Source organism: Zootoca vivipara, chromosome 3, assembly GCF_963506605.1.
Source record: "Zootoca vivipara chromosome 3, rZooViv1.1, whole genome shotgun sequence".
NCBI classification, from domain to species: domain Eukaryota; kingdom Metazoa; phylum Chordata; class Lepidosauria; order Squamata; family Lacertidae; genus Zootoca; species Zootoca vivipara.
This window is the reverse complement of record NC_083278.1, coordinates 63,605,529-63,621,009: the sequence shown is the minus strand read 5'-3', so window position 1 is coordinate 63,621,009 and position 15,481 is coordinate 63,605,529. Positions and strand designations below refer to the sequence as shown.

Genomic DNA, 15,481 nt, shown 5'->3' with positions numbered 1-15,481 from the left:
AATAAACCTACCACATATAAAAATTCAGATACTGTTTCCCCTCTTCTAAGAGAACTAACTAAGGTAAATTTTTATTTTTTTAATGCCAACTCATAATAATAATAATAATAATAGACATTTCAAAATTTACATAATTGAGTGTTCCACTACATTATAAAAGGAGTTAACTCTTCATGCAGAGTGAATGAATAGGGCCATCCATTCCATCAATGCACAGGCATTTTGGATAGTCAAAATGATTTGTAGAGGATGGACCACTGGCATTTCCATTCTCTTCTTACCTAAGGATCCTGCTTGCAGACTTGAGTCCCATAACTCTAACTATCTCATCCTCAGGTACAAATGACCAGGAGTGACAGTGAATTAATTATGTAGTGAGGTATTTCTTCCTATAATTTAAAGCCAAGGGGGGACAGAGGGGAGCAGCTGATCCCCCCACCATCAAGTAAAACAATAGACATACTTAACTAACTGACCAATCACATCTGTTGTGCCCCCCCTTAACAATGTCCTGCCCCCCAAAAAAACAAAAATCCTGGCTACGCCCATGAGCCCATTGACTCTATTTGTTGCAAGAGGTGTTTATAGGTTTTCTGTCCTATGTTTAAATTGTGTTCTTTACCACCCTTAGCATCTGTGGATGCAAGGTTGGTTAAACAAAAAATAAATCAAATACTGCTTAATGCCGTTTTTGGAAGGTTTTTGGAGACTCAGTTTGTTCTCCTTTGGAAGCATACCAGCTTGTTGCGTGCATAAGCCAGCGATCCATTTAGAACTGGGCAGATTAAGCACCAAAGCGCATGATTCACGAGCAGCCAAGCCCACTTGCTGTTTAGGCCTATACCCGGCCGGCTCTCGCGCATAAGCAGACCCGCACCTCCAAACAATCCCGCCTTCGGACGTGAAACATACGGCGTAGCGGAGAAAGAGGGAGCCGGGATCGCCGGTCGCTGGGCGGAGCTTTCCTCGGGTCGCCCTCCGCCTTTCCAGCGCGGGCGGAGGCTCGGAAGAGGAGGCGCCAGGGTGCGGGCGGGGCTTGCGCCTCGGAGCTGTCCAGCGCTCGGTGGTGCTGATCGGAGCCGGGCTGTTCCCGCCGCGTCCCCGGCTGGCGCGGGGAGGGGCCACCATGGGGCGCCCTTCGCCGCCTCCTCCGCCGCCTCCTGGGCGGCTCTGGTAGCGGCGGGGCTCTCCGCCTGCCCACCGTCCCCTCGGCTCTCTCCCTGGCCGGCAGCGCTGCGGCCCTCTCGGAGCCATGGCTGTGCAGGTGCCCGGGCCGACGGGCTTGCCTCTCTTCCTCTTGCTGCTGCTCTTGCCGCTGCCGGGGTGGACGTCGGTGCAGCTCCGGTCGCCGGCGGCGTCCGGGGTCGAGTCGCTGCTGGAGGAGTTCCGCCGCCAGCTGCTGCAGGAGGAGCAGGAGCCCCCGGGCGGTGGCGGAGGCAACGAGCTGGCGGAGGTAGCAGCAGGCCGCTGCCGCGGGGGAAACGGCGAGCCGTCGGGCTTCTTCTCGGCCAGGCCCGACACCATCATCCGCACTAAGGACTCCATCGCGGCGGGCGCCACCTTCCTCGACTCGCCGGGCTCGGTGGCGGGGCCCAGGCAGTGCCTGGACGCCTGCTGCGCCGAAGCCCGCTGCACCCTGGCTGTCGTGCAGCAGCCGCAGCAGTCGCCCGCCTCGCTGCGCTGCTACCTCTTCAACTGCACCTACCGCGGCCGCGCCGTCTGCCTCTTCTCCCCGCAGCGCGGCTACAGCAGCTACGGCCTGGAGCCCAGCAGCCGCCCGTCCGCCACGGGTAAGGAGGGGCCTTCCGTCCGCCGCAGCCGCCTTGGGGCCTGTTAGGTGGTTTGTTCAGTGGGCGCTCTGAGTCACATACGCCGACCCGGAAGACCGGCACTTGGTTGGGGGTGTGGGGACGAGGCGCTTTGCGGGTTCTTGGAAACGGAGCGGTTTAAGGCCTGGAACTGAGCCAGGGCTATTGGTGCTCACCTTAGACGTGTACCAGGAAGGAAATGGCAGTCGCTACAGGGTGGCCTTGTTTACATACTAGAGCTTCTGTCATCCTCAGAGACGGTTGGGGCTGGGGGCAGAAAGAGGGCTGCTCTTTCTCCTACAGTGACCCCATAGATGGAGTGAGATGAATCTTTGTACAGTATTATGTAGGCACCCACTACGCTTCAGGCAGGCAGAGTGCATCTTTGTGCCATACCCTTTTTCTGCCTGGGCCCCCTTGATTGATTGATTGATTGATTGATTATTTAGTATACCACCCTTCACTTGCAGATCACAGGGCGGTTCACAACATCTCTGTGTCCCTCTTAGTGGTGGGTGGTGAGCAAGATGGTGGGCTTCTCATTTTCTTCTTCTTTCCTTCTTGGCCCAACCTCTTCTCTTGTTTGAAAACTATACATAAAGCTGACAGACAAAGTGGAAAAAGTGTCACTCACCTCACCTCTCCTCTCCTCTCTCAATTCTATGGGTGATATACAACTGAGTCAGGGGTAAGCAACATGACATCCTCTGGATGTTACTTGACTACAACTCCCATTACTCATGCTGGCTGGGGCTGATGAATCTAACAACATCTGGTGGGCACCACCTTGGCTACCCCTGAACTAAGATATATTTAGAGGAGACCCATTGAAATAAGTGTCCTTGGATTTCACTGGGTCTGCTCCAAGTAGAATTTAGTTCAACATCACTCTCTGGGTGGTATTCAACTAAGTTTTACTCAGAGAGGACCTGTTGAAATTAAGGAGCCTAACTTAGCCATATTCATTCATTTCAGTGGGTATACTCAGAGTAAAACTAGTTGAATACCACCCAATGTATTGTTAAGGTCCTTCATGAACACACAAAGGCATGAATTAATTTCCTTCCTCAGCACGTAGCTGCAGTGCTTTTGCATTGGTGTCAAGCTGCTCCCGATCAAAGACTCTCTGCCCACTCAGGTGAGGATGACACAGTGTCTGTGTCATTGGCGGCAGCCCGTACAGAAGCATGACTCACTTGCTTCTCCGCAAGGCACTTCCATGTAGAAATTAGCACATTATAAACACGCACATTATAAACATGTTGGGAAAGATTGAAGGCACTAGGAGAAGGGAACGACAGAGGACAAGATGGTTGGACAGTGTTCTCAAAGCTACCAACATGAGTCTGACCAAACTGTGGGAGGCAGTGGAAGACAGGAGTGCCTGGCGTGCTATGGTCCATGGGGTCATGAAGTGTCGGACACGACTAAACAAACAACAACAAAAACATGCCAGTCATGATGTGCTGCAGACACACTGAGGACCTGCAGTGAATCACTGCTTTATATGTAGGAACATTGCTCATGCATAATCTTCAAATGTTACAATATTCGTCTGCACAATTTGTTGATTTCTACACATAGAAATCCTGTGATGAGTGAAGTGGCATGAACACGTAAGTCTGGCAGTTCCAAACATGCAAATGCATGCAGCTTTGGGCATTTGGGGAAGGTAGGACTTTCCTACCTTCAAATTCAGAGCACAAGAAGGTTATTGCAACTCATTTTACATTACTTACAGAAGATATTGCGCTCTTACAAGTAAATGGAAGGTTGCAGTTTAAGCATGCTAGTGCTGAGAAGACAAGGATGCCTTGATTATGAGCAGAGTGGGGGGTTTTCCCACAAGACTGGTGTGAACCACAGCCAGTTTTCAGACATATGAGTCAAGGTCTTTAGGTTCTAGAGAAAAAGGTGAGTACTCTCAGGCAAGCTATCTCTTATCTTTCTTTTTAAGTTGGTAAAAAGCAGGGAGAGAAACTTGCCTGGACTGAGAGATCCATGCCTCTGCTTCTATTCTTTGACACGTTTATTGCATTCCCTAGCAGAGAGAGCTTGGACAATGGAAAAGAGCTGCCAAAAGAGGAGAAGTGAACTGCTGCAGCAGCAACTACACCTCTGCTCAGACTGGCAAGGGACCAGCACCAAGTGACTTCTATGTTTGTCCATTAAAGAGTGAGGATTTTCACCCCTTGGGAGGCTCTGGCAGCAGCTTCCCCAGAGGAAGAGGCATTGAGAGCCCTCAAAAGTTCCATGAAGGCTGCATGAAAACTGAGTAGGATCTTAGTCCTCTCCTTCTAGTCCAATGAGTATGCCTGCCTCCCTTCTCTTTCCCGTCTCACAGTGCTGTGCCTTCACCATCCAGGTGTGTTTCTGTGAAGGCACTTGTGTGCCAGAAGAGAACTCAAGACTTGCCAGGGATGTGTGCTCTTTTCTTTTAGTAACTGGGTTGCTTTTCTTTTATTTAGAAACTGATGAGCCTCCTCTCAGCAAGGCAGGGAAAGACATTATGCTTCAGTTGCCCATTAACTGGGTGATTCTAGATGGCCGAGAAAGTAGAGATGACCATGGAATCATACAGTATGAGTGGAGACTGCTTCAAGGTGCCCCTTCAGTTGATATGAAGGTACCTATAACTTTGTTGTGCAAGTTAATTATTTACTAAATTTGGTCCTGGTATTGTAAAAATAACAATGTGAACTTTTCAGAGTGCAAGCAGAAAAACAAAACAAAATGAGATGTTTTAGAGACTGCAGACTGTTTAGTTGATATTCATTTCTCAAAGCTGGTATTTGTCAGGAAATTGGTTACTACATATATACATATACTATATGTATATATTACAAATATATTACGAATATGGGCATTAAGCCTTAAATGAACATGCCTTGCAAACATTCCTTCCTCATATTATGCATAAGGGAATGAATATGTGTTTACTATTGTCGTATATGGAATCCTGCTGTTTGGGTTTATTATTTAGCTCTGCAGTTGGCATGAAATCTTCATTAAGAAGGAAGAAGTTGAAATGGGTTGATCACCTTTCTGTTTATTTTTTGATAGGCCTATTACTGGATTCTTTTTTAACAATATGATGGTGGTCCTGGAAAAGTTGGAGCACTTCACTCTTAGGATATCACTGCACTTCTTATGGTCAAATGTTTATTTTCTGGGCCTGTGCTCTTTGCTACCAAAAGAGCACTGGTCCAATATGCTGAAGCTTTACTACATTTTTACACTACCACTACTCACTGTTTCCAATTTCAGTCTCTCGCACTCTCTCTCTATTCTTATCAGCTGCTTAGCATACTTTCAGGTCTGTGCTTGTGTCAAAGCATGGATGTTGGCTTCATTCAGTAGCATTCTACGGGCTTTTGACTGTGTTACTGTAACATAGCAAGGGTGTGAGGAGCAGGACTTGGTCAATTAATGCCTTGGTTTCTTTGGGACAGGTGCCACAACCCGGAACTCTGAAGCTATCTCATTTGCAAGAAGGGAAATATATGCTGGAGCTGACTGTGACAGACACAGCTGGCCAAAGGAGCTCAGATAATGTCTCAGTGACCGTACTTCCAGTGGGTCACTCCATGTTAGGTGAGAAAACAGTTGAAATAATATTTTTGCAACCACATGGTATCTGTCAAGCACTTTGAACTGAAGAAGAGAATGAGAAGTCTCATAGCATAAGCAAACTTACACTTGTGCAATGTTGATATTGTCCATAATTATGAAATTGTCAGAGCTTACTCTCTAATGATGAGGGGGAAAGGGTGTGCCATAAAAAGCTTTTGTTTATTATGTATTATGTTGTTGTTTCTATTATTATCATTATTTCATTTATATGCCACAATGCCAAAGTAGGCTTGTAAGTGGCTTTAAAATTTATTTATTTATTTTTTAGTAAAGCATTTTTGATGAAGGGCAGTATAATAATCTCATAACGTATAGTTTCTGTAACTCCCACTCCAGCATTTCCAGTTTTAAACAACTCAGTTTAGTGGTTCTCTTTTCATGTAACTTGAGAGTTGGTTTGTTACAGGATGTTTTGGGGTTTGTTCGCGCTACCAGTTCCTCTGTGATGATGGTTGCTGCATTGATATCACCTATGCCTGTGATGGAGAAGAGCAGTGTCTGGATGGGTCTGATGAAGCTTTTTGTCAGAAATGTGAGTAAACAGCACGTTGAGTTTACATGCATCTTTTACTTATGCACCTGCAAATGGAAATTTTTCCTCTACAGACTTGCAGAGGAAAAATGTCTGTTGACAGGAGGGGTTTGAATTCAAACCACACCTGCAGGTGGAAAATTTCAATTGGGCTTGCTGTCACCAGCAATCTCCTGATCAGCATTGAAAGTGCACTCTTAGTGTCAGTCATGTTATTATTATTTGAGTGTTTAAACAACATAAACACACACCATAAAGACAATGTCTGTGTTTTAATTTATTCAGTTACTTCAGGACAAAAGACAATAACTCACCCAGCCACTAGCTTCATCCAGCCAAACAGCATTGGACAAACTAATGATGTCAACAAGGAACTTGCATTTGAAATCACCCAGAAAACGACTGTAAGCAATCAAGCATCTGATGCAGACAAGATCAACAAATCATCCTCTCAGGGACCAAATAAACAAATTACTGGGTTAATGCCAGGTATAATGAATATACCTTAAATGTCTCTGACATTAGCACACTGCCACCACAGTGCAAGTTTGATGTCATGTTTTGCAGCATTAGTATAGTTCTCATATGCCTCCTCCTAAGCACTTATAGCCAATACAGGCAACACTATGTTGCTAAGCACCTGTAATTGCAAGACTAACTTGGGCAAAAATAAAGACCACCCTCCAGTGCAGAATTAAATACACTTAAGCCCATTGATCTCAATGAAATTTGAAGAAAATGTTGTGTGTTCTGAGTCTGATCATAGAAGTACCGTTTTCCCTCTCATGCACATCTCTGATCATGGAAGTATTTATCAAAGTGTTCTCACCCTGGTTAATTCTGATAGCTCTTACTGTCATGTGCAAATTTAGAGCTGTATTCTGCATTTCTGAATGATCAAACCTCATAGTATTGCACATGATTCAGAGTGGCAGGGTCTAGTAGAAAGTCTTCCTTGGCTGGTGTAACATGATACACCTTCATCTTGGACATGGGAAAGATTGTCGAAATGACCCTGAGCCTATACCACTTATCATTTTGCTGCATATTCCAATACACATTTCGCCCAGCATCTGGCTCTAATAGGTGCCATATGGTCTCCGTAGCCGATTACTTTTGCATGCAAATTACTCTTTTGCCTTTTCTGCTGTGATTCAATTAATAACGTGAGATGGACACAGTTCTAGCCACTGATGCGGAAAGAGCAGAAGTAGCTAGGCATGTTAAAGCAAAAACAAAATCAATCAGTTTCATAGTTAAGAAACTGACGTGTTATAAAATAGTGACAACCATTAAATCACATAATTAATGCAATAAGTACCAAACTTTAGAAAAGCTAAACCCTGGCTTATTTTTAGATGTTTTAGAAGACATAATGTTTATAGTTTCTTTTTCCTGCTTTAATCGCAGGGCTGTGCTTGGTGCCTCCTGCTGCTGGCCCCTGCAATGGCCATTTCCCTCGCTGGCATTTTGATGCTTTTTCTGGCACTTGCATACATTTCATCTATGGCGGCTGCAAAGGCAATGAAAACAACTTCCTTCAAGAATCAGACTGCCTTGCTGAATGTGTAAAAGCTCATGGTAATAATCAGTCACTTTATTTATTTTTTTAGAAGAGGGGAATATTGCAGTACAACATAGCTGCAGAATCTCTTGGTTTTTTAGCTCAGAATAAGCCCCTTGAAATCCCAGGAGCTGCTTGAATAATCCTCTTATTAGAAGACATTATTCTTCTAATAAGAATAATCCTCTTATTAGAAGAAATTTGCAGTGGCAGCCAGGAACAATACTAATGCATCTGCAGCCTGTTAAGAGATGCCGAAGAGGAGCACCTACGCTTTCGCTTGATGACAGCTCTCTATGTGCTGTAGTTACTGAAAAAAACATAGAAGGGAGGACAGACTGTAAAGCAAATGATTTGTTATGTATATGGAATATGACTTATAGCTATATATCCTGCTCCATATTTTCAGACTCTAAAACCTCAGGGAAAGAAACAGATTATAAAAATGAAAATAACATTGTGGTGTTAAAGGGCACTCCCATCGAAAAGAGCCATCCGGTTCCAGAAGCAGGTAATTACAATGCTGTATTTTCAAACTAACCCTCAGAGAGCTAGGTGTCACTGAATGTTTTAATTCCCTTTAATGTGCAGAGTGGGATTGATTAGAAACAAAACAAAATGCCTTAACGATACAATCTTAACAACCAAGTAAGGACAAACTACAGGAATAACATCCCTGCATGGTGGTTATGTCCTGGATTGGACAATAACATAGTGTCTGCTTTGGCCCTCAGTGTAGATAATAGATGGGTTTCCTGACCTGTTGGGCTTCTGGTATGCAGTCCTTCCTGTCAAGGACAGAAGGATGTCCTGCAGAAAACTCAGCATGATCCTGAGATAATATATGGGAGCTAGGTTTATAATATCATCCCTATGACATGTAGGTTAGCACTAAGTATTCTTACAGCAGTTGAGAATTGATGGTGTGCACTTCTTTTCTGACAAGGATTTGTTTAAGGAAGAGGCCATCTAAACAGTTTCATAAGGCAGAACAAGCTGGACCTTAAAGGGAAACTTTTTAAATCACAAAAGCAATGGTTGGCTTATTTCCTGGTAATGACCACTGTGTGAGGGTGCATACGGACTTACATAACTTTTGCACAACCACACTGCAGAAGCATATGCGCTGCATTTTAGACACACAGTCTTCTCCCTCGTATTGACCTCAGGGAAAACCTGTTCTTCCAGTTTGCAGCAAATGCCAGCTTTGCACAGTTCTAATGGGTACTGTGTCCATGCCAAAGCCTACAAGCTTATCCAGTAGGCAAAACGTGTAAAGCAAGTGTTACTATTATAAGAAAAAAAGAGGCAGATTGATCAGCTAAACATGCAGGATGCTCAGAATGGGGAGGAACAAAGGGGGAGATCAGCCTTCAGCTTAGGGGTTGTGTGTCCATATTTTTCAGAGTGAAGGCAAGGAGAGAGAAATCAGCAGCACTGTTTTCCTATTTGCAGCTACAGCTGTTTGCAGTGCTGATAGCCCTAAGCACTAACTTTCATGTGATCACATTTCTTTCCTAGAAGTAGGAGGATGCAATTTTCATGATCAGATATACAGTCAAAATTCTGCTGTTACTTGCAGCCATTGGTAATTAAAAAAAATGTATTGAAAACTGGCCTAAGCTTTATCTAGGTGCATGCTCAGACAGTAAACAGCATGGGGGGATCTGGCCCAATCGCCCTCTAAATCTGGCCCGCGGACGGTCCGGGAATCAGCATGTTTTTCTTAGAATTTTGAAGTGTCAGGCATAGCTCTAGTGGCTTTAGCCCAAACATAGAGTTTTTCTGCACAGTGCAGAAGCTAGTTGAGGTGGAAATGACTAGTCGGCTAGACGCAGAATAACTATTTACAGGATTTATTAAAAGAAAATAAAAGCAGCAGAGTCTCTGCATACAAAGCAAAGCAAAATAAATCCTCTCTGGCTCTCTCTCTCCAACCATACGCAGCACTCCTACTCCTAACACCCAACAAGAAACAACTGTGCTAGCATTCCTAGATAACAGAGTTCAGTGCTGGTCATTAACCAATCAGAGAGCTGCTGCCAGTCCAGTCAGACCTTGGCTTTCTGCCAAGAGTAAATTGACACTGCCTTGAGTTAATTGTGTGAAGCAAGAATCTGTAAGTTTCCCATGAGAACCAATTATCAGAAACTGAACAGTTTTTACATGAGTAGAATGTGAGCTTTTATTTAAAATGCACCTCTGGGTTATTTGTGGGGCATAGGAATTCGTTCCATTTTCCTTCCTCAAAATATAGTCCGGCCCCCCACAAGGTCTGAGGGACAGTAGACCGGCCCCCTGCTGAAAAAGTTTGCTGACCCCTGGTAAACAGCATTCTGTTTATCAAAGTGACATAGAAAACCATCTGGTAATATTACTACAAAGTCTCAATGGCAAGGTTGTTTTAAAACAGTTTCACTAAGCAAAAGTTATGTTTTTGTACCCAAGGGAAGAAAAGCACAGTTACAATTCATGGTAGCTGCCTGGCTCTTCAAAGGCACCTTTCCCTTCAGCCCCAGCACTGAGCATCATACCTGCAAGGCACTCTTGCAAAACGTGGAATTGTTTTACTGGAGACCAAGCATTCTCTGTTAACTTTTAAAGAAAATCCTTTTCTAGTACAGTAATTGGGACAGCAACCGGTGTCAAATGTTTTTAAGTGGGCTGACATTAGGGATGAAAGATAAATTTGGTTCATTTCACATTTTAATGCAAACCTACCTATTTTGTAGCTCCCAAAGCAACACACAAACCACAAGACAGCTGTCCTTTGAAATTCACACTTCTCAAAATTTTGTGGTACATCTATCCAATCAAAACTATGTATATTAGGTAAAAGTGTGCAAAACCAAAAATGCTAGTTAGGAAAAATAAGGTACAAAAATATTAGGGGGGGAATCACTTGGGGGAAAAAATGTATATTCAGCAAAACAGCATACAAAAATGTATGTATTAGAAGAAATGTACACTAACATTCTGGTTAATTATTATTATTATTGTTGTTGTTGTTGTTATTAAAAATTATTTGGCTTCATATAGCACATTCCTGATTAGTTCCAGTGTTAACATAGCACATTCTTTATTAGTTCCAGTGTTAACATTGTTTAACTGCTCCTTTCTTTCCCTTTCAAAGGTGCTGTCCTCCCTCTGGCTCTTGGGCTGGCCATCACTGCTATGCTGCTGCTCATGGTAGCTTGCCGACTTCGGTTAGTGAGACAGAAACTTAAGAAAGCCCGGCCCCTGATGTCTGAGGAATCCGATTACCTCATAAATGGGATGTATCTCTAAAGCAGGGTTCAGGTGACTTCCCTTTCCTTGAGCTTTCCTTAAAAAAAAAGTGTGCCTCTTGCATCTTACACTTTCCTCTCTCTTTTTTTAAAAAAGTAAAAACTCATGTTTAAAGAGAAAATGCAGCAGCTACCTTCTAAAAGATTATTTCTAACATCAGTGGTAGAGATGTTTATAGCTCCAGCAGACAGACTGGCTTTCCTCTGCCAGAGCTCTAGGACTATCCTGTGCTTGTCAATAAGGCAAATTCCATCTTACTGTGCTGTGTATCGGTTCAGTCCCACAAAAATACTACCATATCTAAGGGAATGTGGCTGGAGTTAGCTCTCCAATGGATGAAATGTCATGTGCTCCAAGAACTGCCCCTCTCCCTTGTAACCCATAATATTCATTCAGTTCTGTTTTGCAAAGAAGCATCATGCAGGGTTACAGCACTCCTTTGAATATTGGTGCCTGAGTGGCTGGTGATCCACATTGCTGCACCACTCCCATGTTCCAAGGGATGCCACAGGTCAGGGCATGGAAAAATACAACAGTCATATAAGATCCTAGACACATCTGTTTCCTGTTGTGTTGGCTCTCTGCATCTGGCCTTAGGTGAGAAATTAGATTTTACATAAATGACCTTTCTTTAGCTTCCTTTTACAGAGAGGATATTTATTAATTTAAAACTAGTATTTTATTTTATCTTTAAATAACATGGCACTATTATCACTTCAAAATTGGTTCAAATAGAAGCATGTTTTTCTACTCACCTACTTGCCTGGGGTTGTTTCTTACTTGTCACAGGCATGGGGTTATTTACAAACCACCCTGTTAAAGTGCAGAGTTTCTGAAGGTGAAACATTAGGCTGCATACAGGCAGCAAAATGAAGTACTTGGATCTTAAAGAGGTTTGAGTTGTTTGTATCACTTCAGACAGTGGAAAGGGAAGAGAGAATGTTTTAGTGTTCCGTTACACAAAAACAAACCTAGCAGCACAAGCAGAAGGACCATAGGGGAGACTGCCCTCTGCTATGCTACTTTTCTAAACACAGTGAGGATTCCCACCTTTCAAGCAATCTCTTTATCATGGGCAATGAGCAACATTATCCCCCGCTTTAAACTGAAGATCAAAAAAAGGATAGCATCCCCAGCAGTCTGAAGTTGTACACTCTATGCTAATAGCTCAGGACTCTGCCACCTCATTGTGCTACAGATATGAACTAGGCCTTATGTTCAGCAACACATCCATTGCTGCTATAGCCATTTAATATTGATACAATGCTGCCTGCTTTCATGGAGCTTGAAAGATTCTTGCTAATTGGACCCTCACAGCGAAGTTAAAGTTTCAGTAGTTGCATCAATTTTAAAGCTCATCCCATCGTCTGATGAATTCAATGTATGACTGAATTGTAGGAAGTGTTCGTTATAAAGTTTGTAGTCTGTGGGTCAGTTTTTGTGTGTGAACCTTCCTCTTTATCCATCTGTGCAAATAAGTTCCCATCCGAGGACCCAGGTACAAATCAATGCAGAATAGGCATGCAATGATTCTGTATGTCTCTCTTATTCTAATGAACTTACAACTTTGAATCCTACCACAGACCTCCACATTGCCAATGTCCCAATCTGATAATGTAAAGTAAGAGATAATAAACCTATTTTATTCTTAATACCTTGCAAAATACTTGTTTTCCTTTCAGTAACTATGTAAACAAAAATCTATGTTAGCAGGGTTCTGTGTTGTTGCAAAACGGTGCAACCACAGAACCAATTATAGAACCATAGAATTAGAGTTGGAAGGGACCACACAGTCTGTGATAGCTGCACATGCATTCCTTTCACATTTCTGTCCCATTGTAATATGAAGCTGTGTCTTCAACAGTAAAAGGAGACACGCCGTGTCAAAGCTGAGAACAGAGGAAAGGATCTGGAGAAACCGACTAAGGCGAAGAGAGGTAGCCAGGGCTCTTTTTATTCTTAGCATATAATTTATCTCCTGCATTTCATTAGCTCAGCCCCTCACCCAGTTTCTGCTTTATGTGCAAACTGGACAGACACATGAAAGATGCCTCATCATGTCTAGCTGGGTTCTAAAACCTACTGCCTGGGGATGGGCTTCACTGCTGAACATTAGGTTTTCATAGGACACTTCCACCCAAAACCATCTCCTCACATAGCAAATTAGCACACGGAGCAGCTTAGGCTAGAAACCTTCTCCTTGACAGCCAGTTTGCCAATTAGCACTTTGCTAAGAAGCAGGCCCCTGTGGAGTTTGAAAGTAACAGGTCTGCTGCTACCTGTTACCAGCTGCTTTGCATTATTAACTGATAGAGAAACATTTGTGTTAAGGCTATGCTGTGTTCTCTAACCAATAGTCCCATGTACAAATTACTTGTCACAAAATTATGATGTTAGGTGACTTTTAACAGTAGATTGACAGTACTTTCAGGTATGTGGAGCTAATGTATACTTTTGCACCTGCTTCCCAAGTGTGTTGTGAACCTTCTACTTTGAGAAATCATGTGACCCAGGGTGGAAGTGCTGCTGTTAAGGAAAAGCCCCACTACATGCTGATGTAGCTGCACGCTGCTTTGGTCCATCATCTTTGATTGCCTTTCCTTGCTTATCAGTTTGGAGTTACATCCTAATTTTGTTGTCCATATGCCAAACTTTACAAATAATTGTTATAATTTTTCACAGGGGCAGGACTGTAACTAGTGGATTTACTATTGGCAGTGCTATTATGAATGTGTTTCCCCCTTCTTCGCAGTATTTTCACTGCAGATCCATTTTAACAAGAAACTCCTGCTCTATGAGGCTACCAATTCTGTCCCTTCTTAATCTTACCATTATCTACAAATCTAAAGGCCACAATTCACAGAATCCTTTAAGGGCAGGTACAGAGAATATGGGGCCCTCTTGATTCCATTGGGACTCCAGCTCCCATCAGCCTCAACCAGCCAGTGCTTTCATCAATGCAAAGACTTCCGATTACAGTGGAACTTATTCTCTTCTCCTCCCTGTGTACCTGTTCTGAGGTTCCCCCCACCTGGAACCTCCAGAGCAGATTTGGGAAGAGGGGCACAAGCAGTGGGGAAGGAAGTCCTTGAACTTCTTGGATTTACGGAACTGCTTAACTGGCTATCACCCATGTTTCCTCTTTCCTGCTTTAGGATGTGACCCATGGATGCATTTTGAGTCACTTCATATATTTTTTGGAAGCAAGGTAGGAAATTTTATTCAAGCTGGCTTTTGCTGGCCAGGAATACAGCAAGATGAAAGTTTAATAATTTAACTGAGGTAATGATTAACCTTATTGACTGGCCCAAACTATTAGGCTACCGTAAATCTAAATAAATCAGTAAAAAGATAGCTGGGGATCATTGGGGTTGTGGGGAGAGATGAGTTATATCTACCCTGCCACGCCCATAGCCTCATTCTCATTTACTTAACTGAAGACATAAAACCTAGCCTGGACTAGCTAGCATTGTACAAAGGTCCTTTTCTACTGCTGTGAGCTTATTTCTCCAAGCTGTAAGAGGCAGTGCAAAAGAGCACTTTTTGGTTTAAATACTCACCTTAATTTTTCTTTCTTAAAACATTTCCCATTTTTTCAGTGCTTCTCAAGTTCTGTGTGCTCCTGTCAGGCCTACCAGCCTTTTGCTAGGCAGGCTGTAGCATAATCATTTTTGCAAACATTCTAAAAACAATGGTGCCATTACATATTGCATGCATTTTATGAAGAAAAATAAATGAGGTCCTTTGCAGCATTTGTAAACATGCTTGAACAACTAAAAGATGTTCAACGGGGCTATTGGAACTGGTGATTTATTCATCACCACATAACAACGTCTGCAAAGACAATCATGCCAGTGTTCTAAATTCCCCTAAACCTGTGTTTGCATAATGATTTGTATTGTCAGGAAAATAAGCTAACTCTCTATTTGCCTCTAAAATTATCTGACTGGCAACAGCAAAAATATTGATCCTCACAATGTCCTTCTGTAATGCTCAGATCTTTGGGATCTCTTCTCTCATCCTGTTCCTGTATTAGCTATGCTTTTCAAAAGGTCATATTGATCTGTGCTATTTTTCTAGAAAAAGAGGCGCCGGAACTCACCATGAACACCTCCCTTGTTCCCTTAGAATGGCAATGATGCCCACCTGACAGGTGCCAGAACTGAGTTCCAGTGAGGTCCAGCTGAAAAAAGCCCTGATCTTGATACTGATTATTTATCACAAGTAGAATAAAGCAGCAAAAGCAGTAAAACAACCACTACAAATTGCTGCTTTCATTGAAATTTATAGATTACACATCTTTGGGTTTAATGGAGCTTATTCTGAGGCTAAGTGAATATAGGATTGCCACCTAGGCTTTGGTTTAGGGTTGGCATAGGGGAAAAGCATGGTTATTGCGTCTTAGCTGTGTGGCAGGCAGAAGTTCAACAGGTTAAATATTTTCTAGTATGGAAATAATATGAAGGGCAAAAGCTTTACCTAGTCACATTCTGGGTACCTTTTATTATTTTTGTGGACACTGATTTATTTTTTTGACACTCCACCTACAAAAAGGACACAAATTTGCATGTGACCCAAATCATATGCAAATTCTGTGCAGATCTATGCCCTATCAGCACATATGAAACATCAGCGATTATGTACACTAACTGATAG

At 43.0% G+C, this 15,481-nt stretch overlaps 1 protein-coding gene across 2 annotated transcripts; it reads left to right on the top strand.

Moving 5' to 3' along the window:
* Positions 1–1,204: 1,204 nt before the first annotated feature.
* LRP11 (LDL receptor related protein 11) lies at positions 1,205–15,236 on the top strand. Of its 2 annotated transcripts, XM_060272743.1 has the most exons (8): positions 1,205–1,790; positions 4,277–4,434; positions 5,261–5,402; positions 5,848–5,973; positions 6,259–6,462; positions 7,384–7,554; positions 7,947–8,048; positions 10,671–15,236. In XM_060272743.1, exons 1-8 carry the CDS (start codon positions 1,253–1,255, stop codon positions 10,823–10,825), a joined length of 1,596 nt encoding a protein of 531 aa, XP_060128726.1. In that variant the 5' UTR covers positions 1,205–1,252; the 3' UTR covers positions 10,826–15,236. The 2 variants fall into 2 exon arrangements, with proteins under 2 accessions (XP_060128726.1, XP_034964660.2); XM_035108769.2 differs by lacking the exon at positions 7,384–7,554.
* The last annotated feature ends 245 nt before the right edge of the window (positions 15,237–15,481 follow it).